Genomic DNA, 23,676 nt, shown 5'->3' with positions numbered 1-23,676 from the left:
CTTTACAGTTTATTTATCCATTCAACTCCTGAGGGACATCTTAGTTGCTTTCAGGTCTTGGCAATTAGGAATACAGCTGCTGCAAGCATCCACATGGATGTAGGTTTTCATCTCCTTTGGGCAAATATTAAGGAATGAGATTGCTGGATCGTCTGGTAAGAGTATGTGTAGTTTTGTAAGAAACCACCAAACTGTCTTCCAAACTGTCCGTACCATTTTGCATCCTCTTTGCTGTTTTACACACTTTTATCTTTAGGACCTTGAATGGCATCTGGTGCACAGAGGATACTAATAAATATTTGTTCAGTACTGAATGATAAGAAGCACCTGGGCCGTGTATTTAAAATGTGCATTTTCCCAGCCAAATCCCTAGAGACTCTGATTCAGTGGGTCTGGAGTGGGTCCCAGGAATCTGCCTGTGTATCAGTGCCAGAGGACGCTAGTGTGCCTGGTCTGAAAACCACGCTTTGAGTATCACTGCTTTCCAAGCTCGCTCTGGCGAACTTCGTTCTGCTGCCTAGTCGAAGAGGAAGGTTTTCCCCACTTCTGAAAAAGGTTCGTTCCTGGTTTATGCCATTCATACGTCACTGTGTTCTGAAGTTGCTGCTAGGTTGTCTTGAAAATAAACCAGGCTGCTACGATGGGAGATGGAACTGTGCTTCATTACCAAAAAATATTTAGTTGAATGAGAACTGTTGCATATAAATGTGAATTCAGAATGGAGAACTCTGGGAAAGCATGGGAGACTGCAAGGTTGGAAGGGATACATTTTTCAGACATAATATAGACAGTTGAATCCTACAGAAGTATTCAACAGCACTTTCCTGCAACACGTTCAAAACTTGCGCAGGTACAACACGTTCAAAACTTGCGCAGATAAGAGCAGTAGGAATAGTACACTAAAACGAGGCCTTGTGTTAACGTAACCACAGTGCAATGATCAAAATCGGTAACCTAACATGGATCTAATACTATTGTCTCTGTGGAGACTTACTCAGATACTGCCAATTGCAAGAATAATGTCCAAGTTATCCTTCAGCTATCCTGTCTTTTAAGCTGGAATAACTCCTGAATCTTTCCTGGTAATGTAGGACTTTGACACTTTTGAAGAGAACAGGTTAACTCTTTTGCAGAATGTCTTTAGGCTTCTTTGATCTCTCTTTAGGATTAGGTTCAGGTTAGGCTTATCTTTTTTAATAAAAGTTTTAAGTTTACAGGGGATATACTTATCTCCATAGTGCAAGGTCCCAATCTTAATGGAAGACGGGTGGCCAAAAAATGTTGGAAACCTTTCAAGATGAAATTCTGATTTTCTATAAGATGAAAGATTTCCATGAGGAATAAAAGAACTGTGTACAGTAAGAACCTTTCTTCATTTTATCTGTATTCCAAACTGGGAGCACAGAGACGAACACATTGCTGAAATGTATCTTTTTGTTATTTAAACTTTTATTGCCTCCCCCTCTGCCTTTTTCCGTGCCACCCATTTGTTGGGGAAGCCAAGCCATTTACTGTAGAATATCCACATTCTAGGTTTTGAAGGATGTTTTTTCCTGGTGCCTTTTTACATGGAATTCCTCTCCATAGACTAAATAGTACATGAGTGACAGAAGTATCAAGAAAAGTGTGTGGGTTTGTACCAGTGATTGCCTGTAGGGGTGAATCACTTAGACTTTAGCTGTGGTAGATTGAAGATATGGTCGCACGTTTTTGGCAGTTCCCAGGAGATGGAAGCTCTTTCCCTACCCCTTCCATTGGGACTGGCCTCATGGTTTGCTTCCACCAATAGAATGCCATGAAGTGATGCTGTTAGAAATCCAAGCCTGAACTTCTAGAAGCTACATAGCCTCCCCTTCTGCTTTCTTTGACCCTGTTATAACGTGAACAAGCCCGGGCTACCCTCCTGGAGGAAGCGAGACCCTAAGGACAAGGGGCAGAGCTATTTTACCTGTCCCAGCCGAGGCCCCAGAAATAAAATACAGAGATCCCACAAGCCACAGAGTTGAGCCATCTCCTCTGAGCCCCACCCAAATGATCACCCCACAGTATCACGAGAAAAATAAACAGTGGCTGTTTTGAGCCATTACATTTTGAATGTATGATTCTGCATCTCTACAGAAAGGAGACAGTATCCCTCACCAAACATGCCCAAAGAGTTCATTACAAAATGAAAGTAGGCAAAGGCTGATCAAAGATAACAGCGTTAATTCAGACCTCAGTTGATGTAGAAACCGCAATTATGTGCTAATATTTGCTCTGTTCTTTTTGCAGTAAGGTGAGGCACAAAATCGTCTTTTTTTATAAGGTTGATCAAGGAAGCAAACAAGTTTGTCAGATAAATTTTCTCTTTCTGATGCCAGATTTTAAGAGGGATTTGTCTCATGGGCAGTTTATATAGTAGCTATGTTAAAGAAAATACAAAAAAATGTTTTTATATGTCTCATTCTAAAAACAGATGCTTACTAATCAAAGGGAGATAGTCTAATGTGAGAGGGGTGACTATTTCTGAGGACATATTTCGATAAAGGAACCACTTAGAAAGTATAAAGGTTATGTGCGATGATATGCCACTTAAAATACTTTCTCCAACAGATGCATAATTTCAGTTGTGTTTTTGTAAGAAGTTGTATACTAAATTCCACATTGTCCAGTTTGTCCCTGAATTAAGGCCTCTAATAGAATTATTCTGTGGGTGATGGCCTTGATGTTTTATTATTGAAAGAAAGATCTTTACTTACATGGTTGTCAAGAAAGAGAATCAATCCCAGTTTTGTCCACACACCCGATTTTTATCAATATGTATCTCATGAAACGGTAGCGGTTCAACAGTGCGCGCACTTACTCACTCGAGACTTCTCCCTTCTGTGACTTAGAGCGAGAAGGTACTATTTTGGCTTAGACAGTATTGTGCGTGGGTTACCCGTGGATCGTCACAAATGTAGAAGCGCAACCGCGTCGTGCTTTGGTGGTTCCGGTTTTGTGCATCACAGTGTCCCAAGGCAGCTGCCAGGATGAATTAGGTATGGGGTCCGCCCTGGTTTACCCGCACTCCTGTTGAATTAAACTGTGAGAAGCATCTGCTCTAAACAACGTTTTGTAGGGTCTACATAGCTGTTCTTTCTAACAGTTATTTTGCACCATATTCAGCTGTTCCTTGAGGTATAGAGATTGCATGAGCGCCCTGATCCGTCATCCTTTCCTGCCGACACACCCTTCACAATGGGAGTTTGTGGCTCCTTCTAGCACAAGGTGGGAGAGAGTTCTGCACCGCTTGGTAATAAGTTTGCCCCGGTTTACATGCTATAGCCAGTGGGTGTCCACACTTGTGATATAAGCAGAGGTTTTGAAAGGGCTTGTGCTTTTCGGTTTGCTGCCACTGCTCACCCCAGTCCTGAGAGCGTGCCTGAGCAAGCTTGTTGGAAATAAGACATCTATGGTGACATTTCTCAGCTGACAACCAGACCTAGGCAGACCCTGTGAGTGAAGTCAGTAGACAGCAAAGAACCCAACTGAACGCAATCTAAAGATCCACCCTTCTGCTCATTAGCTAAAGAACTGTACTTTAAGCCACTGAGCTAAGGGATGTTTGTTATGCGGCTTTACGGTGCTACTAGATAAGGGATCTTTTCTTCAGCGTGCTCTTGTTTGATTGGCAATACACTGAAATCACCCCCCCAGAATAGAGTATGTGCATCTTATTTTTTGCCATGTATGCGGGCATGCGGTCAGTCCATCTTTTGGTTAAATTAATAAATTTAAGTTATTATGAGTTAATATAACATCCTCCAGCCCTCATATATTAACATAATGTGTTAATAATTATAACAATTATGTTACTACAAGAGGGGCAGAGTTCCATCGTTTCACACCATTATGAGGTTAACAGCTGTGTCACTGAGATGAAAAGTGGGTTTAGAGGTTATCACTTTTGAGGCATGCTGGTACTACTGCATCCTGGTGTCCTATGGAGGAAATCAACTAATAAAGGGGGAAAAGCTTCAAGATATATTCAGATATCCTTAAGAACACCAGGAAATTGGCTGCTTAATCAAAGCCGATAGAGAACCTGCATTTATGGAACTTACATTCTTGCCCGAAAGATAAAGCAATAAAATGGACATTGGCTGTCGAATCCCATGGCAGTGTGGCCTGCCTTTCTCTGCAGCAAAGGAGCCCTGTGTTTAAATCCTGGCATGATCATTACTTGGTTTGGAGAAGGTGGATAAGAGTCTTAAGTTCTCTACACATCAGCTTTCTCATAAAAAAAAATCAGGCTATTAATATTGCTTCCATAAGAGTTGCTTGGAGAAATGAATCAAACGGCATATTCAGAATGCTTGGCAGAGCACCTAGCAGATATTTAAGTGTTCAGTAAATTGTAGTTATTATTATTAAGATGGCTTCCTGCTCCTATGAACCTGAAAATTCAGGAGCAACAGTTTATTTGGAACAAAATTAGTGTAGCATTCTGATGAGCTGTGCAGAAAAGCAATGAATCACAATATTTGTGATATAGAGAGTTGCCTCTCTTTGAAAATGGGGCAGATTTTTAAAAAAATATTTCATCCTAAGGGACCCAGGCCCAACGGGTTAGAAGAAGCACGGCAAGGATTGAGGGGTCTCATTGGAAACCAGATGTGGACACATCTGGAGAAAAGAGATCATCCAGAGCAATGCTCAGGTAGGTTATTCATCATACAGATTAGAACGGACCCTGCAGACAAAGTTACTGATGCTCCCAAATCATTAGTGATTTTTGGAATCCCACGAAGACTTTAGGAACTATGGAATCACCAACTTCGGTATATGTTAAATAATCACAATGATAAAAATAATTATCCATTAGGAGAAATGCAGAAAATGTAGAAAAGTGAAAACAAGAAGGAAAAAACCCCAGAAACCTCTTTTTTCAGAGCATCAACGTTACGGTGTTTTGTCTCCCAGTCTTTATTCTTCTTGACATTTAAAGGAGAGCCACAAACTAAATTTGAAATTACTCCACAGAAACAGAACACTTTTTTTTTTTTCCCTGAAAACAAAACAGGTGTTATTTCATTGTCTCTGACAGAGAAAGCTGAACAATGAATCTCAGACTCCAAACAAAGCATTTCAGAAAAATATCAGAGTTACCGTTTGCGCCCTTAAAATTGCTGTAATAGACCTCGGCATTTTTGAATCTTTGTTCTTCTAAAAGGTGAGAGGAAAATGTGCACAGGTGTCTGACATAAGCAAGATGGTATTAAACGGCCCTATATTAGTGGGTGGGAAATATGCTGATGAAACAGAACTAACACAATACCTTGACTAAAAAAGAAAAGTACTTACTCGGGTCTCTCTGTTAGAAACAAAGCACAACTCTGAAATGTGCTTCCGTTTTGAGTTTATGGGCACTCCAGCTAATCTCTTTTCTTCCTTAGGGTGTTTGAAAATGATCCGAGAATGCTTCCCCTCAGCATAATCCATGGATCATAGTGGTAGAAGTTTATTCGATTCCCTGATAGCCATTCTAATTAGGCACATGAGACTATAGTGGTTGCCTCAAAGTTCTGTCCGGATCCCTCATAGGTTATGGATCCAAAAGGAGGTGGGATGCAGTACAGATTGACCCGAGCTGGGAAGGCTGTTGGAAAGCTAACGGGGCAATTGTTCTTTTAGGATTTGAGACTAACTCAGTGGATATTGGGTGGAAATAGATGTCCTGAGCTACAGTGACTCGCTGGGACCTTATAAAAACAGCATCTTGCCCTGGAGTGATGTAACTTGGGTCATGCCGTATACTCCTAGGTCTCCAGCTTGATGGACATCCGCCCAGCATCTCGATTAGCCAGCTCTGCATGGGCACACGTGCTTCTGTGGTTCTGAGTGCACAGCCCAGAACACTGAGGACCAAACAAACCTTCCAGTACATACGGGAAATTGCTAGTGAACCACTTCTGTGACTGAAGATTTAAGCCATATGAAGGCAAGAGATGTCTATTCATCATCCCCACCCCTGCATCCTGCAGAGGCAACGCAACAACTGAAGAGAACTTTTCAGGGCATGTGCTGAAGACGTGAATTTCTCTTTTCATTCTCTGTAGGGTTAATTTCCAAAGATACAGCAGAATGTAACAGAACAATGAATCAGTGCCTGGAAGATCCATAAGTCTTAACGAAGAGGCCCGACTGGTCATCTGCCAGATGACAGAGGAATCCCTCTTCCAATCATTGCCTTAACTCGATTTACAAAGAGATGTTAAAAGTACTGAAGGGAGGTTCCAAATCACCGGCTTTAAAAGAGAATATCCGGAGCACTCAAAATCCTTTTTTTTTCTAGCCAGTACCTTGTTTTGACCATATATTAACTGAGTATCTACTTGAGTCCTTCTGTGTCTTTTCTATCAACACACCATGGTTTTGCACTTCTTAATCTGTGTCCGGTCAGTAAATTTGTTTTTCATTGGGGTATAGTCGCTTTACAATGTTGTGTTACTTCCTGTTGTACAACAAAGTGAATCAGCTATATATGTACACATAACCCCTCCCTTTTGGACCTCCCTCCCATCCCCCGTCCCACCCGTCTAGGTCACCACAGAGCACCGAGCTGAGCTCCCTGTGCTATACAGCAGGTGCCCACTAGCTACCTGTTTCACGCGTGGTAGTGTATATACGTCAAACCTAATCTCCGTATTCATCCCACTCTCCCCTTCCCGCACTGTGTTCATGTCCGTTCCCTAGTCTGCGTCTCTATTCCTGTCACGCAAATAAGCTCATCTGTACCATTTTTCTAGGTTCCACATACGAGATGATGTTTCTTTTTCAAAAAAATTTAATTGGGGTATAGTTGTTTTACAATGTTGTGTTAGTTTCTACTGTACAGTGGAGTTCCCCATGCTACACAGTAGGTTGTTATCTATACTAGTGTATATATGTCAATCCCAATCTACCAGTTCATCCCACCCCTCACTCTCCCACCTTGGTGTCCATACATTTGTTCTCTACACCTGTCTCTATGCCTTGCAAACTGGTTCATCTGTACCACTTTTCCAGATTCCACATATATGTGTTAATATATTGGTTTTCTCTCACTTCCCTCTGTACGACAGTCTCTAGGTCCGTCCACATCTCTACAACTGAGCCAATTTCATTCCTGTTTATGGCTGAGTAACATTTCATTGTGTGTATACACCGCATCTTCTTTATCCATTCGTCTGTCAATGGACACAGACATTAGGTTGCTTCCATGTCCTGGCGATTGTAAATAGAGCTGCAATGAACCCTGGGGTACATGTGACTTTTTGAATTATGGTTTTCTCAGGGCATTCCCAGCAGTGGGACTGCTGGGTTGTATAGTTCTACTCTGCAGGCAGAAGCTCAACTCTTTCACTACATTATCAGTATTTTCCATTAAATGGTAATTCTCAAAACAGTGAGCTGCATATGTAAACTGTGAGAGAACAAATACAGGGAGCAGATGCTGTATTTAGAAGACACTCTTTAGAAAATACAAAATTTCTGAGGCCCATGGGGAGTCATAGGTCCTTTTGCCACATTGCAGAGGAAGAAGAAAGACACAAAAGCTTAAGAAATAATTCTTTTACTTCGATAAAATATCACAAGACATTCTATTTTACCTGATCCTTATGCTGCAAGAGGATATCACTTTTTTTTTTTTGGACAAGTGAAAAAGGTAAAACTGGGGGAAAGAGACTATGATTAGGTTTCCCAGTAACAAAGCTATACTTTAGGATCAGCTGCTGGAATAAAGAAAAGGGAAGAGAATAAAGAGGGTGGCAGTGATTACAGGCATGGAATTTCATAGAAAAACAAAGAAGTCTACACTGGCTGGGGTCAGCAGGAAGAGAGGGAGCAGCATTGACTTAAGACATTCAAACCAGGTTGACAGAATTAGATTACTGGAAAGGAGTAATAGTACAACAGCATCTATATGACTAGACCCCTTAGAGAGAAACACGAAAAACCGATTAAAGGTCTTGTACTGGTGTTGCCCGAGATATTTACACATTGAAATCTTACAAAAAATACTATTAGATGAGATGTTATATTTATCATTTGAAAGCACAGGAAAAGCTAAACAAGTAACATTTTCAACTTCAAATCTATATGAAACAGAACTCATAGCCAACTGTATATGGAAAAACAGATTGGTTCTAGGCTACTACAACGATTTGAAAAAGAAAGAAGTGGGAGGAACCACTCTACCTTAATGTAAAACTTTCTAAAAGCTACATTAATCAAGACAATGGAATATTGCCAAAGGGACAGACATAATGGAATAGGTCAAAACACAGACACACAGTAGAAGCAACATTTTTGACATAATGATAATAAAGCAAGAAAGAAAATAACTTTTCAGTAAGTGGTGCTGAAACTGGCATCCATGAGAAAAAAAGTGAACCTTGACCAAAGGCTAACACCTTATACAATTAACAGTCCTCCACCCCTACCAAGAAAGACATTATGCATTTTAAAACTAAATTTTTACATTTCCAAACCTCAGCCCTTCACTTTTCTTGTATTCCCAAAAGTGCTAAAAAAAACCTGCAGTTTCAAAACACACCTGGTGATGTTTTATTTCTAAGTAAATAAATTAAACATAGACAACAGCTCTAACCAACAATTTGTTTTGCTCTATTCTTTTTTGCCTTACCGAATAAGTACATCATAAATGTCTCTTATTACAATGTGAACTAAGGTGAGAAAATAAAAGGAGGTAGAATGAAGTTGGAAAAAGACTTCAAGCACCAAAATATTTTAAAGATATAAGAGGAAAAAAAGAGGAATACAGGAAGAGAAAAAAAAAAAAAAAAGAGACATTTGCCTTTCTCAAGTTTTATCTGCACCAGTCTAGGAAAAAAAATGGCTTGGGAAATATCTCCTTGTATGCTAGTCACAGTAACGTTGCTGGGAAAAGCTGCTATCCATAGGGACAGAGCTTAAAAAACATCACCTTTAGGAGTTAAGATTTGAAAACTATCTGAGTGACAAATCCCAGATAGAAAAGAAGGTATAGGACCTACAAAGGTCCAGGAGGCAGTGGTATTAAATAAAAATCTTTTGTGTTACTGTCACACTTTTGCTGCTCAGGGTATGACAGGTGTACCAAAGGTGTTGAAGAAGGAAATGGTGTTGTAGAAGCTGAATCCTTCTCTTGTAAGTTATTTTGGATCCCTTTCAAGATAGGGTTATGCTCTGCAGGAGGTGTCATGAATATATTTTCACAAACTGTTCCCTCTTCAAATTCTTTTTCCTCTTGGCCCTCCTCAGGCTTTATCTGTGAACTCCGGGCCTTTTTTGACTCCAGCTCTTCTTGAACAATACGCTCACTCTTTCTACCCAGATCTACTTTCCGCTGCCGCCGCTGTCGCTTCTCAAGTACCTGGCTCCTTATCTGACTTCCTTGGTGCTCAGGCTTCTCCAGCTAGAATAATACACAGACAAGTAGAAAGGAGTTGTGGGTCAGTGGCCAGGCCTGGAATTTCTGCCTACTTGGTCTGCTCCCCTGGCCCTGGCCATCACCCCACCACATCACCTCCAGAAGCGTGCGGATCCGTGCTAGGTCTGGAGGTTGCCCAGCTTGCAACAGCTGCCAGATGCTGTGGTTCTCATCCAGAGTCACCTCAAGGAGATCCCCCTCCAACATGAGCTCCTCCAGCGGGGCCCTAGTTGCCTCAGGCAGTTCCAATACGGGGCCAATCAACTGAGGCAGTACTGAGGAGAGCTGTTCCAAGTCTGGGGCATGTGGAGACAGGCTGCGTTAGAGTGTGCCTCTGTCTGATCCACAACACCTTGACAAAGCCAAGGACCACATGGATTACTCTGGTAGTATCTATTCAACAGCTTACCCACACTTAGACATACCTGTCTTATGTGAGTCATAACTGGCAGCTACCTTCTCAGGACTGCTTACACTGTCTCTGTTCTCCAGCAACCCCTGGACCTGCAAATGAGAGCAAAGATGAGTCACAATAACAGAAGAACCAGGCCCTATTGTTCCTCCCCCAACACCAAGCATGGGATCCTCCACCTCCTGGAACAGGAAAGCAGACACAAGTTTATAAAAGTGGGAAGTCTAGGGATCTGCAGAACATGAATGGGGCAGGGAGGCTAGACCAAGGGAGACTGAAAATTCAAGAACAAAAACAGGGATGCATAGTAAATATGGGTAGTGAGAGGAGACTGAAATTTAAGAACAAGAGCTGGCACTCGGCTGCTAACCTTGGTCATCTTCTTGCCATTGTCTTTTCTGAGACAGTCAGAGACAGCAGCTGAAGAGCAAGTATGGGGATCCTTGGGTGTGGGTTCAAGCTGCAGCTGCTGGCGAAGCTCAGCCAGCCGTTCCAACAGAGCAGTCACATCCTTAGACGCCAGAGCTTCTCTGGCACGGCCTTGCCACCGAATGGCCCTCTCTGTGAGGCACTGCAGGGCCTCACCCTCAGGCAGCCGCACAGGCAGTCTCTGCAGTGCTACCAGCAGTGCCAGTATGGTCTCCAGGCGTGGGCGCCGTGAGCGCATGCACAGTGGACACAAGAATTTGGTGTCCCACTCCCACCAGGCCAGCAGTGGTGATGAGGTGGCACTGGGTCTCAGGGAGCTGAAGAGGTGGGGTACTGACACACATCGCCCATGGAACCAGTCCTGACATAGGTCACACTGCAGAGCTCCCACCCCGGCTGGCACCTGCCCACACACACAGATGGAGGTTGCAGAGCAGGCTGTAGCTGATGGACTGAGCTTGGCGGAGTTGGTGTGACGAAGCTGCAGGATTCCCTCCTTCTCCTTCTGTTCCCCCTCCTTGAAGGCCATAATCTGCCAGGCCCAGGACAGAAGAATGGTAGATCAGCACTCTACCCCCTCCCTCTTCTGGTGCCATTAACACCACAAACCACGAGTACTAATGCTCAGGGAGCAAGCGGTCTACCTACAGTCACACAGCTGTGACACTTGCAGGCAGTTTCTTCACCCCATCTGTGCCCAAGTTCCTTACCACGGATCCTGGGTCCCTGAGGTCCTTCGCAGAAAGTCCCAGCAGCTCTGTATCAGATTTATATAACCCCATCTCCTTCTCCAGCCACTGGCGCTTGGTCCTGTCTGAACCAGTGTCTGCACATGGGCAAAGCACCTAAGGCACACAGCAGAGAAGTCAGGATTTCCCCACCTCACACTCACTTTCCTCTCCTCCCAGGACCCTCCAAGGTCCCATGTTCTCATGTGAGTCATGTCACAATAGCAAGGCCAGGGATATGACTGGTGTGGTTCACGGTCACAGGACGCACCTCCAGCAACGTGTAGCATGAATTCTTCTTCAGGAATATCTTGGAAGCCTTCTCTCTCCAGGAGTGTGCTGTCAGTACCTGCAACTCTAGCTGTCTCAGCTCTTCCAGCCCTACCGGTAGGTCCCGGCCCACAGCTACCAAGCCCTCCAAATCATCCAAGCATGGGTAGTGGTCACCATTCTGGGACAGGGGCAAGAGAAAAGCTCAGGTGAGTCACGTCAAAAACTACTAAGTGCATGGGGGCTTCCCTGGTGGCACAGTGGTTGAGAGTCCGCCTGCCAATGCAGGGGACACAGGTTTGTGCCCCGGTCCGGGAGGATGTGCCATGGAGCAGCTGGGCCCGTGAGCCATGGCCGCTGAGCCTGCGCGTCCGGAGCCTGTGCTCCACAGCGGGAGAGGCCAGGGCAGTGAGAGGCCTGCGTACCGCAAAAAAAACCAAACCAAAACAAAACAAAACTAGTAAGTGCAGACATGCTGACCAATGTTGAGTTTCAAGCTGCATAGTCATGATAAGACTCTATAGACTATTCTGGAGGAAAAAGAGGGATAGCAACAACTTTTCTAACAGAACTCCTAGTTTCACCAGTTCAGGAAAAAACACCTACTTAACAGGCCACTTGTTCTGTTCTGCTTTCCTTTGTCTGGCACTTTCCACATTGATACTCTCTGCTCTAGGCCCATGCACGTGCTTCCCCCTTTCACCTGTTCTCATGCTGATATCCTTAGTTCCTTAAGGGTGCCCTTCAACCTGCAGCTTCCACTTTCTAGCACAACCCAACTGAGTTGTCTAAGACCAAAGTGTCCGTCTTTCAGCTGAATGTTTGAGGTAGGAAAAGAAACAAAGTTCTCACTTGTATCTCATCCACATCAGCAATCCAAGCCTGTGCCTTGGTCAGAGCCTCTTTGAGTGCCTGGATGTTAGGCAGGTGAACAGGGATGTTTTCTGCCTCACGAATTATGGCTTCCAGCGTAGCTGGTGGATGCTTCTGCCTAAAAATGTTTGGGGAAAAAAGAACCAATCCTTAAATGTATACATATACTGGGTTCTTTTCTGGTCCTAGATTTCTTTGGCAAAATCAGAGGTAATGAAAACTTTGACAGAGAAAGTGAGCAACAATTCTCCAATTCTTAGGAACTCTCTAAACACTGAAGTAAACATGTGACTCTTTTAGAAGTCATGTCCAGTGTCTCTCATCCGAGAACAAACTCAGGCCAGGAGTATTTCCTCAATTATTGCCTTTAAACAGTAAAGTATCTATAGGACTGTATGACATGTCATATTAATCGTTTATAGTTTACTGGATGGGTAACTGGGACTCTGGTACCAGAGTCGTGCATTAGAAGCCATACTTAGGATCATCCCCAAACTACAAAGACTTTGAGTCACAGTAATATGAAAAAAGTGCGGGCTCCACCTGGCCTCCAGGCAGAAATGAGCCTTTTCTTCCCAGCGCTCTGCAATGGTCAGCAGTTCCTGAAGCTCAGCCCGGGCCTTGTCCACAGAAGGGCTGGAAGCTACTTTGGCACCTGTAACCAACAGCCCCTGCATGATGACCAGGGAGCCCCTTTGGGCCGAAGGGTCCAGTGCTTGCTTTACTTCATCTAGCCATCGTGCTTGCTCCACTTGCTGCTGGAGCTGACGGGCTTCAGGTACTTCCACACCCAGCTGCTGCCCCCTTTCCAACAGGGACCGCAGTTGCCCCAGACTGGCTGGCAGTGAGGCCAGGGTTTTCCGGGCCTCAGCTTGGTAGTCCTCCACCTGCTGCAGGAAATCCTGCAGAGAAATTGAATAACAAACATATTCTTTATTCATCCTGATAGTCAACCAGCTGGCCTTATTGTGCTCCCACTTATCTTCAATGATGTCCTAAGACATGGCCTGCTTGATATCAACTCATTTATTTACCATAAATACTCCTGCTTCTCCTTTAATTATTTGAAATTTTGTTTGGCCTTTGTTTGTTTGGCCTACTTTAATACCTACTTTTGTTTGGCCTACTTTAATACCATCTTACTCTTCTAGAAAGCTTCCTGACACTTTAAAGTAAAAAAAAAAAAAAAAATCTTCCCACCCCCTTCAGGTTCTCCAATGCCAGGAGTAAGACTTTCATGTAGCTCTCTGCTTAGTATGTACAGTAACTTTTGTTTGGAGGATATCACCTTGTACTGTAAGCTATCAGGATAGACATTGTTGGACCAGCCATCTCCGTAGCTTCTAAGAAAGATGTATTATAAGGAGCTACTTAGAACAATCAGTTCTCACACCTTCCTATAGCATCTTAGACTTTGCTAGTATCTGATGTTAACAAGGATGCCACGCCACATCCCTCTTCACCTTGACAAGCCCCATCTGACGCATGGCACAAGGGAGGCTGCCCATCTGCTCAAGAAGGACCCGGAGCTCAGTCAGGGTCAGTTGTGGTGTTTCAATCCTGCAGGAGTCAGGCAGAAAAAATTCACTCAATAAACCTGCGAAGTCCATACTTCATGCATTCATGAGAAACCCATCATCCTTATTTCTCTTCCATGTAATAGTAATGCTTCCAAAGTCATTTTCTAAATTGGTACTGTGAACCAATAAGTTAAGATAAAAAAGACTTGAGGACAATTGACAGCTGACAGAAACTGTTAACGAAGACTGGAGATAACCTAAGCGAGAGAATCTAACTTTTTGAGGAAATTTAATAGTTTGGGGTCTAGGGTAAGTGTCATTAGTTAGAAGAGTGAAAATAAATACAGAGTTTTTCTGGACATAACAAAAATATGAGATGGTCCCTAGATAACTTATTTGCTGTAGTATTCAGTTAAGACATATAAGGAGACCTAAATGTAGAATAAGTAAGACATAAAAGTAAACAGCCAGCAGGATATGAGCAGTAGTCAAGGCCACTGACCATGAGTATCCCTTGTCAAGGTGCGAAAGTTTTTATTTCTTTTGAAGTAGAAAAAGAAAAAAAGTTATCTACAAGAGGGAATCACCTCTACTATTTTAACTGTTTAAAAACTTCAAGTTAAAAAAAAATGACTCTGACATTCTGATTAATAGCTCCTATTTTTCCTTTACTTAAAATTTATAAAGCATATGTATATAAATAATAAGTTAATTTTTCAGTCAGAGAAGCAGGCGTGTATCAGTTAATCATATACTTCTGCAACCAATTACGTAAACACAATGTGAGGATTTCTTCCAAATTCTAAAATTTTGTGGAAATTCCAGTGGTTGAATATCTTCATGAAATTTGCTGATAGGTCAGGACTACAATTTTTCCATTCATGACATATTATGTTTGAAGTTGCCTATTTTCAATGGTTTGTTGTTCATATCCCACTGTTTTCATGTCTTAATAAGTTCTCACTGTAAGTTATCCTATGTTGAATCCATGCCTTGTCAACTAGATTATTAACTATTGGTCACCAATAAATATAACTGATTATATATACACAGATATAGAACATATTAATTTTTGTTACATGGATTCTTCACTTACAGTCTACCCATTTTTTCTTACCGATTTTCACATACTGCCCATCCTTTTTGGGTCTCTTCTCTAACATACCTGACCTCTTGGCCACTGACCAGACCCAACACTTGGGTGACACAAGCCTCTGCTTCATTCAGGCAATTCGTCAATCGCTGAAGCAGCTCACTGTTAGGGAACCTTCTTTCACGGGCCTCAGACTCCAGTGCCCTTAGCTCTTCAAAGCCTGGAGAGACAGTTAAAGTTTCAAGAGGTAGGCAGTATTATGAACAGCTGGAGAAGAGGGATTGGGAGTGCTGAAGAAAAAGAAACAGCGCTTGCCCTTGGGTTGTTCCACCTCTTATCACTTACTCCGCTTCCGGCCATCCTCTACCTCTAGGGCCTCTCGCACTTTGTTAGCCCAGGTGTCAAAGGACTCGGCGTGAACCTTCAGCTTATGTAGCATGGCGGGGAGCTCATCCAAGGTGTAACGGTATCTGGGGGAATGGTGCAAAGAAAAGCACATCTGGCCCAGTTCTATAAACTGCTCTGTGTCCTCCAAGTAGGCCCCATGCTCACCGCAGGTACTGCCGGCTACTGGAACACTTGCAGAGGTCATTGATGTGGGAAAGGCAGACGAGGCCATCTGGGCAGTCATAGCAGGCCAGGGCTGATAGGAAGCATGTGGTCTTGCACTTGATGCACTGGCGTTCATCATCTGGGAGCAGCTCAAAAGCCTCTCGTTCAGCCTCCGTGATGCCCTGGGGGTGTTCAACCCACATATACTGTAAAGACTAGGAGCAGGGTTGTGGACACCCCACCTCAGCCAACACCGAGCCCTGCTGTGGGCTCAACCGTGTAAGGACAGCTGTAGAAAAATCGGAAGAAAAAAATATAAACAAATATAGTTTTCCTTCATCTTCAAAATGTGTGACTTAGAGATGAGGAACAGAATTCTTACTCAATTTCTGTCTATGTCTCCCATCCATAGTCTACTTCACTGAATCCCTGAGTTCTGTTCTCCACCACGCACCTTGTCCAATAGGGACTTCCGTAAATGTCGCTCCTCCTGCACCATAATGAACATCTCCTTGTACACAGCCACAGCCAGGTTCAAGTCTAACTTCTCTGGAAAAGCAGCCATTTTGCATATGAGCTCCTCATGGGAGAAGACACAGTAGCGCCGAAGTCGGCGGTAGTGTTCGATGCACTGGCGTCCAGAAGGCAGCTGTAAGCAGTTCAAGTCTTTGTTAGAGAATCTGGAGACCAGAGTGCTTACCTTCTCCACAATAACCTCTACTCATATTCTTTACACTTTTCTATCTGCAAGCCCATCCATTCCAGACTCACCCAATCAGCAGTACAAAAGTTGACAGCCTCTGCAAAGTTGTAGCCTTGGTTAAAGCCGCTGTGATAAGCTCGAGGGAAAGTGATGACAAATTCTCCTGCACACTGATTTGTACGCACAACCTGAAAAGAAGACACAGGAGGGTGTGGGTCAGGACTAAGGATGGGATGTAGAGTCAAGAATGCCTTTCACATAAATTCTACTTCAGCATTTATGTGCCCTAAAAGAGAAAATGAAGAGTGTGATGGTTAAAAGTGATATTCAGACAAAAGTACAGATGAAAATAATGCACAATTCAAGAATTAAATACATCAGTCATCCATAAACGAGAAGAAAATTCGTAACATCAACAAATAAAGAAATGTCAATTTCAAAGGTTGGGAAATAATATCAGCACGAATGATGGAATGGGAACTCCAAACTTTTCTCCCTCTACCAATGACTAGGCTGGCAAAAAGTTTCCTAACCATTTTCAAAATTCTGCAGTAAAATCACAAACTACAAAAACCATAAATTAAAAAAAGGAAGAAACAAAAAGAAATTTTTAAACTGTCACAAGTACACAATGGTGTCATAACTTCTCAGTCTATGACCCCTTCACCCAATCTCAACAGCTACCTTGAGGACAGCAGTTTTAAGATCCTGGTGCAGCCTGCTGGTGCCTGCAGCACAATGTAAATCTTGTTTTCAAAAAACTGATGTGTATTTTGACCTGTCACATGGCTCCCTGAAAAATCAGCTCAAGTATCTCCCCTTATTTCATCTGCCTGAGGGTTTCCCCTCACGAATAGAAGCGGCTTCACATGTTCTGTTTGTTGAAAGCATGCAAAGAAAAATGTATTACCCGCTGTCACCTTTACTACGATAAAAAAGGCTGACCAAAAAATAAATTCTAAAATGCCTGGGAAGTAAAAGGCAAGGGAAAGAGATATTTGGGGAAATAAGGGCTCTGAAAACCTCCTACTTATTTCTGAAAATTGAGAAGGCTATATGAATACTAAGGAAAAAAACCTGTGAAGACCCTAAACTCCAACCTCTGGCTGATTTTTTGGCTACAATCAGGTGGTGACAGTTTTAAACAGCTTTCACTAATCACTGAAAAACAGCCCCCAACCAGAGCCAACCTGGGAAGACTAGGAGGATATATTTTTCTTTCTCTCTTCTTGGTTTAAGGAAAAGTCTCACTGATAGATGACTACCACTCTAATGGAACAGAGAAAAACAACAGACTTTACAAGATTACTTCAAGCCCATAAAAAAGACACTCAAAGTCATTAGTCATTAGGGAAATACACATCAAAATCACATGAGATACTTCTTTTTACCACTGTGATGGCCAAAGATTTTTTTTTTAAAGAAAATAACAAGATGGGGAAGATGTAGAAAAAAAATGGAACCTGTCAGTAGGAAAGTATACTGGTGGATCCACTATGGAACACAGTACGGAGGTTCCTTAGAAAGATAAACGTTGAATCATATGATGCAGCATTTCTGGCTATATAACAAAGAATTGAAAGCAAGCGCTCAGGGACTTCCCTGGCAGTCCAGTGGTTAAGACTTCGCCTTCAAGGAAGACCTTCAAGATAGCGGAGGAGTAAGACATGGAGATCACCTTCCTCTCCACAAATACATCAAAAATACATCTAAACGTGGAACAACTCCTACAGAACACCTACTGAACGCGGGCAGAAGACCTCAGAATTCCCAAAAGGCAAGAAACCCCCCATGTACCTGGGTAGGGAAAAAGAAGAAAAAAACAGAGACAAAAGAATAGGGACAAGACCCACACCTCTGGGAGGAAGCTGTGAAGGAGGACAAGTTTCCACACACTAGGGAGACCCTTCACTGGCGGAGATGGGGGTGGCGGTGAGGAAGCTTTGGAGCCACGGAGGCGAGCACAGCAACAGGGGTGCGGAGGGCAAAGTGGAGAGATTCCCACACAGAGGATCTGTGCCAACCGGCACTCACCAGCCTGAGGCACTTGTCTGCTCACCTGCTGCAGCAGGTGGTGGCTGGGAGCTGAGGCTCGGGCTTTGGAGGTCAGATACCAGGGAGAGGACTGGGGTTGATTGCGTGAACGCAGCCTGAAGGGGGCTAGTGTGTCACAGCTACCTGGGAGAAAGTCAGGGAAACAGTGTGGAACTGCCTAAGAGTTAAGAGACCACTGTTTCAGGGTGCGTGAGGAGAGGGGATTCAGAACACCACCTAAACGAGCTCCAGAAATGGGCATGAGCCGTGGCTATCAGCACAGACCCCAGAGATGGGCATGAGACGCTAAGGCTGCTGCTGCTGCCACCACCAAGGGGCCTGCGTGCGAGCACAGGTCACTATCCACACCTCCCTTCCAGGGAGCCTGTGCAGCCCGCCACTGCCAGGTTCCCGGGATCCAGGGACAACTTCCCAGGGAGAACGCACGGCGCGCCTCAGGCTGGTGCAACGTCACGCCGGCCTCTGCCGCCGCAGGTTCGCCCCACACTCTGATCCCCTCCCTCCCCCTGGCCTGAATGAGGCAGAGCCCCCGAATCAGCGGCTCCTTTAACCCCGTCCTGTCTGAGCAAAGAACAGATGCCCTCCGGCGACCTACACGCAGAGGCCGGGCCAAATCCAAAGCTGAGCCCCGGGAGCTGTGAGCACAAAGAAGAGAAAGGGAAATCTCTCCCAGCAGCCTCAGGAGCAGCGGATTAAAGCTCCACAATCAACTTGATGTACCCTGCATCTGTGGAATACCTGAATAGACAACGAATCACCCCAAAATTGAGGTGGTGGACTTTGGGAGGAACTGTAGACTTGGGGTTTGCTTCCTGCACCTAATTTCTTTCTAGTTTTATGTTTATTTTAGTTTAGTTTTTATCATTGTGGATTAGTTTATTGGTTTCGTTGCTCTCTTCCTCTTTATTTTGTTTTTCCTTTTTTCTCTTTTCGTGAATGTGTGTGTTTCTTTATGTGATTTTGTCTGTTTAGGTTTGCTTTTACCACTTGTCCTAGAGTGTTTTTGGTTTTTTTTACACTTTTTGTTTTGTTTCTTTTTATGAGTGTGTGTGTGTTTCTTTGTGTGATTTTGTCTGTTTAGTTTTGCTTTATCATTTGTTTTGGGATTCTTTTTTTTTTTTTTCTTCCTTTTCTTCCAAGCTGTGCAGCTGGCAGATATTGGTGCTTACGAACAGGTGTTGGGCCTGAGCCTCCAAGGTGGTAGAGCCAAGTCCAGGACACTGGACCAGCAGAGACCTTCCAGCCCCACATAATAACAATCAGTGAGAGCTCTCCCAGAGATCTCTGTCTCAACACTAAGACTGAGCTCCACCCAACAGCAAGCAAGCTGCAGTGCTGGATGACTCATGACAAACAACAAGCAAGAGAACAACAACCCCACCCATTAGCAGAGAGGCTGCCTAAAATCATAATAAGTTCACAGACACCTCAAAACACACCACCAGATGCGGCCCCGCCCACCAGAAAGACAAGATCCAGCCTCATCCACCAGAACACAGGCACCAGTCCCCTCCACCGCGAAGCCTACACAACCCACTGAACCAACCTTACCCACTGGGGGCAGACACCAGAAGCAATGGGAACTATGAACCTGCAGCCTGAGAAAACGAGACCCCAAACACAGTAAGATAAGCAAAATGAGAAGACAGAGACATACACAGCAGATGAAGGAGCAAAGTAAAACTCCACCAGACCAAACAAATGAAGAGGGAATAGGCAGTCAACCTGACAAAGAACTCAGAGGAATGACAGTAAAGACGATCCGAGATCTTGGAAATAGAATGGAGAAAATACAAGAAACCTTTAACAAGGACCTAGGAGAACTAAAGTGCAAGCAAACAATGATGAACAACACAATAAATGAAACTGAAAATTCTCTAGAAGGAATCAATAGCAGAATAACTGAGGCAGAAGAACGGAGAAGTGACCTGGAAGATAAAATAGTGGAAATAACTGCCACAGAGCAGAATAAAGAAAAAAGAATGAAAAGAATTGAGGACAGTCTCAGAGACCTCTGGGACAACATTAAACGCACCAACATTCGAATTATACGGGTCCCAGAACAAGAAGAGAAAAAGAAAGGGACTGAGAAAATATTTGAAGAGATTATAGTTGAAAACGTCCCTAATATGGGAAAGGAAATAGTCAAGTCCAGGGAGCGCAGAGAGTCCCAGATAGGATAAATCCAAGGAGAAAAAACGCCAAGACACATATTAATCAAACTATCAAAAAAGAAATACAAAGAAAAAAATATTAAAACAGCAAGGGAAAAGCAGCAAATAACATACAAGGGAATCCCTGTCAGGTTAACAGCTGACCTTTCAGCAGAAACTCTGCAAGGCAGAAGGGAGTGGCAGGACATATTTAAAGTGATGAAAGGGAAAAAACTACAATCGAGATTACTCTACCCAGCAAGGATCTCATTCAGATTCAACGGAGAAATTAAAACCTTTATAGACAAGCAAAAGCTAAGAGAATTCAGCACCACTACAATAGCTTTACAGCAAATGCCAAAGGGACTTCTCCAGGCAGGAAACACAAGAGAAGGAAAAGACCTACAATAACAAACCCAAAACAATTAAGAAAATGGTAATAGGAACATACGTATCAATAATTACCTTAAATGTAAATGGATAAAATGCTCCAATCAAATGGTAGAGACTGGCTGAATGGATACAAAAACAAGACCCATATATATGCTGTCTACAAGAGACACACTTCAAACCTAGGGACACAAACAGACTAAAATTGGGGGAATGGAAAAAGATATTCCATGCAAATGGAAATCAAAAGAAAGGTGGAGTAGCAATACTCATGTCAGACAAAACAGACTCTAAAAGATTATTAGAAGAGACAAAGAAGGACACCACATAATGATCAAAGGATGAATCTAAGAAGAAGATACAATTAAATATTTATGCACCCAACACAGGCGATCCTTAATAGATAAGGCAAATGCTAACAGCCTAAAAGGGGAAATCGACAGTAACAGAGTAATAGTAGGGGACTTTATACCCCACTTTCACCAGTGGACAGATCATCCAAGTGAATATAAATAAGGAAACACAAGTTTTAAATGACACAGATGGACTTAATTGATATTTATAGGATATTCTATCCCAAAACAACAGAATACATTTTCTTCTCAAGTGCACGTGGAACATTCTCCAGAAGAGACCATATCTTGGGTCACAAATCAAGCCTCAGTATTTAAGAAAACTGAAATCATATCAAGTATCTTTTCTGGCCACAATGCTATGAGACTAGGTATCAACTACAGGAAAAAAACTGCAAAAAAATACAAAAACATGGAGGCTAAACAACACACTACTAAACAACCAATGGATCACTGACGAAATCAAAGAGGAAAACAAAAAGTACCTAGAGAGAAAGGAAAATGAAAGCATAATGATCCAAAACCTATGGGAAACAGCAAAAGCAGTTCTAAGAGGGAAGTTTAGAGCAATACAACCCTACCACAAGAAACATCTCAAATAAACAACATAACCTTACACCTTAAGCAATTAGAGAAAAAAGAACCAAAAAAGCCTGAAGTTAGCAGAAAGAAAATAATCATAAAGATCAGATCAGAAATAAATGAAAAAAAAAATAAAAGAAACATTAGCAAAGACTGATAAAACTAAAAGCTGGCTCTTTGAGAAGATAAACAAAATTAATAAACCATTAGCCAGGCTCATCCAGAAAAAAAGGGAGAAGACTCAAATCATCAGAATTAGAAATGAAAAAGAAGTAACACTGACACTGCAGAAATACAAAGGATCATGAGAGTCTACTTCAAGCAACTTTATGCCAATAAAATGGACAACCTGGAAGAAATGGACAAATTCTTAGAAAGATATAACCTTCTAAGACTGAACCAGGAAGAAACAGAAAACATGAACAGACCAATCGCAAGTAATGAAATTGAAACTGTGCTTAACAATATTCCAGCCAACAAAATTCGAGGACCAGATGGCTTCACAGGTGAATTCTATCAAACATTTAGAGAAAAGCTAATAACCATCCTTCTCAAACTCTTCACAGCAGAGGGAGGAACACTCCCAGGGTCATTCTACAAGGCCACCAATGCCTTGATACCAAAACCAGACAAGATGTCACAAAGAAAGAAAACTACAGGCCAATATCACTGATGAACATAGACACAAAAATCCTCAAAAAAATACTAGCAAACAGAATCTGACAGCACATTAAAAGGATCATACACCATGACCAAGTGGGGTTTCTTCCAGGAATGCAAAGATTCTTCAATATGTGCAAATCAATCAATGTGATACACCATATTAACAAACTGATGGAGAAAAACCATGTGATCATCTCAACAGATGCAGAAAAAGCTTTTGAAAAAATAACGATTGCAACAAAAAGAATAAAATATCTAGGAATAAACCTACCTAAGGAGACAAAAGACCTGTATGCAGAAAACTATAAGACACTGATGAAAGAAATTAAAGATGATACAAACAGATGGAGAGATATACCATGTTCTTGGATTGGAAGAATCAACATTGTGAAAATGACTCTACTACCCAAAACAATCTACAGATTCAATGCAATCGCTATCAAACTACCCCTGGCATTTTTCACAGAACTATAACAAAAAAATGCCACAATTTGTATGGAAACACGAAAGACCCCAAATAGCCAAAGCAATCTTGAGAAAGAAAAACAGAGCTGGAGGAATCAGGCTCCTGGACTTCAGACTATATTACAAAGCTACAGTAATCAAGACCGTATGGTACTGGCACAATAAAAGAAATATAGATCAATGCAACAGGATAGAAAGCCCAGAGATAAACCATGCATCTTTGGTCACCTTATGTACGACAAAGGAGGCAAGAATACAGAGTGGAGAAAAGACAGTCTCTTCAATAAGTGGTGCTGGGAAAACTGCACAGCTACATGTAAAAGAACGAAGTTAGAACTCTTCCTAACACCATACACAAAAACTCAAAATGGATTAAAGACCTAAATGTAAGGCCAGACACTGCAAAACTCTTAGAGGGAAACACAGGCAGCTCTCTATGACATAAATCACAGCAAGATCCTTTTTGACCCACCTCCTAGAGAAATGGCAATAAAAACAAAAATAAACAATTGGGCCTGATGAAACTTAAAAGCTTTTCCACAGCAAAGGAAACCATAAACAAGACACAAAGACAACCCTGAAAATGGGAGAAAGTATTTGCAAATGAAGCAATTCACAAAGGACTAATTTCTGAAATACACAATCAGCTCATGCAGCTTAATATCAAAAAAACAACCCAATCCAAAAATGGGCAGAAGACCTAAACAGACATTTCTCCCAAGAAGATATACAGATGGCCAACAAACACATGAAAGAATGTTCATCATTCATCATTAGAGAAATGTAAATCAAAACTACAATGAGATATCATCTCACACCGGTCAGAATGGCCATCATCAAAAAATCTACAAACAATAAATGCTGGAAAGGGTGGTGGGAATGTAAACTGATACAGCCACTATGGAGAACAGTATGGAGGTTCCTCAGAAAACTACAAATAGAACTACCATATGACCCAGCAATCCCACTACTGGGTATATAGTGTGAAAAAACCATAGT

General features: G+C 42.5%; 1 protein-coding gene across 10 annotated transcripts in view; it reads right to left on the bottom strand.

The window, feature by feature from the left end:
• Positions 1-7,560: 7,560 nt before the first annotated feature.
• The window catches only part of LOC117310589 (lysine-specific demethylase 5D-like), a 43,884-nt gene continuing 27,768 nt past the window's right edge, over positions 7,561-23,676 (bottom strand). For all 10 annotated transcript variants that reach the window (XM_033850295.2, XM_033850301.2, XM_033850299.2 and 7 more), the window contains 14 exons: positions 16,085-16,204; positions 15,768-15,962; positions 15,314-15,495; positions 15,107-15,231; positions 14,834-14,981; positions 13,612-13,708; positions 12,692-13,050; positions 12,128-12,266; positions 11,277-11,456; positions 10,988-11,122; positions 10,219-10,809; positions 9,862-9,940; positions 9,533-9,732; positions 7,561-9,421 (listed from right to left, as the gene is read on the bottom strand). In XM_033850295.2, the coding sequence (XP_033706186.1) occupies positions 9,017-9,421; positions 9,533-9,732; positions 9,862-9,940; positions 10,219-10,809; positions 10,988-11,122; positions 11,277-11,456; positions 12,128-12,266; positions 12,692-13,050; positions 13,612-13,708; positions 14,834-14,981; positions 15,107-15,231; positions 15,314-15,495; positions 15,768-15,962; positions 16,085-16,204 (2,955 nt within the window). In that variant the 3' untranslated portion in view covers positions 7,561-9,016. The remainder of the gene's footprint in view (positions 9,422-9,532; positions 9,733-9,861; positions 9,941-10,218; positions 10,810-10,987; positions 11,123-11,276; positions 11,457-12,127; positions 12,267-12,691; positions 13,051-13,611; positions 13,709-14,833; positions 14,982-15,106; positions 15,232-15,313; positions 15,496-15,767; positions 15,963-16,084; positions 16,205-23,676) is intronic.

The sequence above is a fragment of the Tursiops truncatus genome (assembly GCF_011762595.2).
Source record: "Tursiops truncatus isolate mTurTru1 chromosome Y unlocalized genomic scaffold, mTurTru1.mat.Y SUPER_Y_unloc_1, whole genome shotgun sequence".
Taxonomy (NCBI): Eukaryota; Metazoa; Chordata; class Mammalia; order Artiodactyla; family Delphinidae; genus Tursiops; species Tursiops truncatus.
The sequence above is the reverse complement of the archived record's forward strand: the minus strand, read 5'-3'. Positions and strand labels throughout refer to the sequence as shown.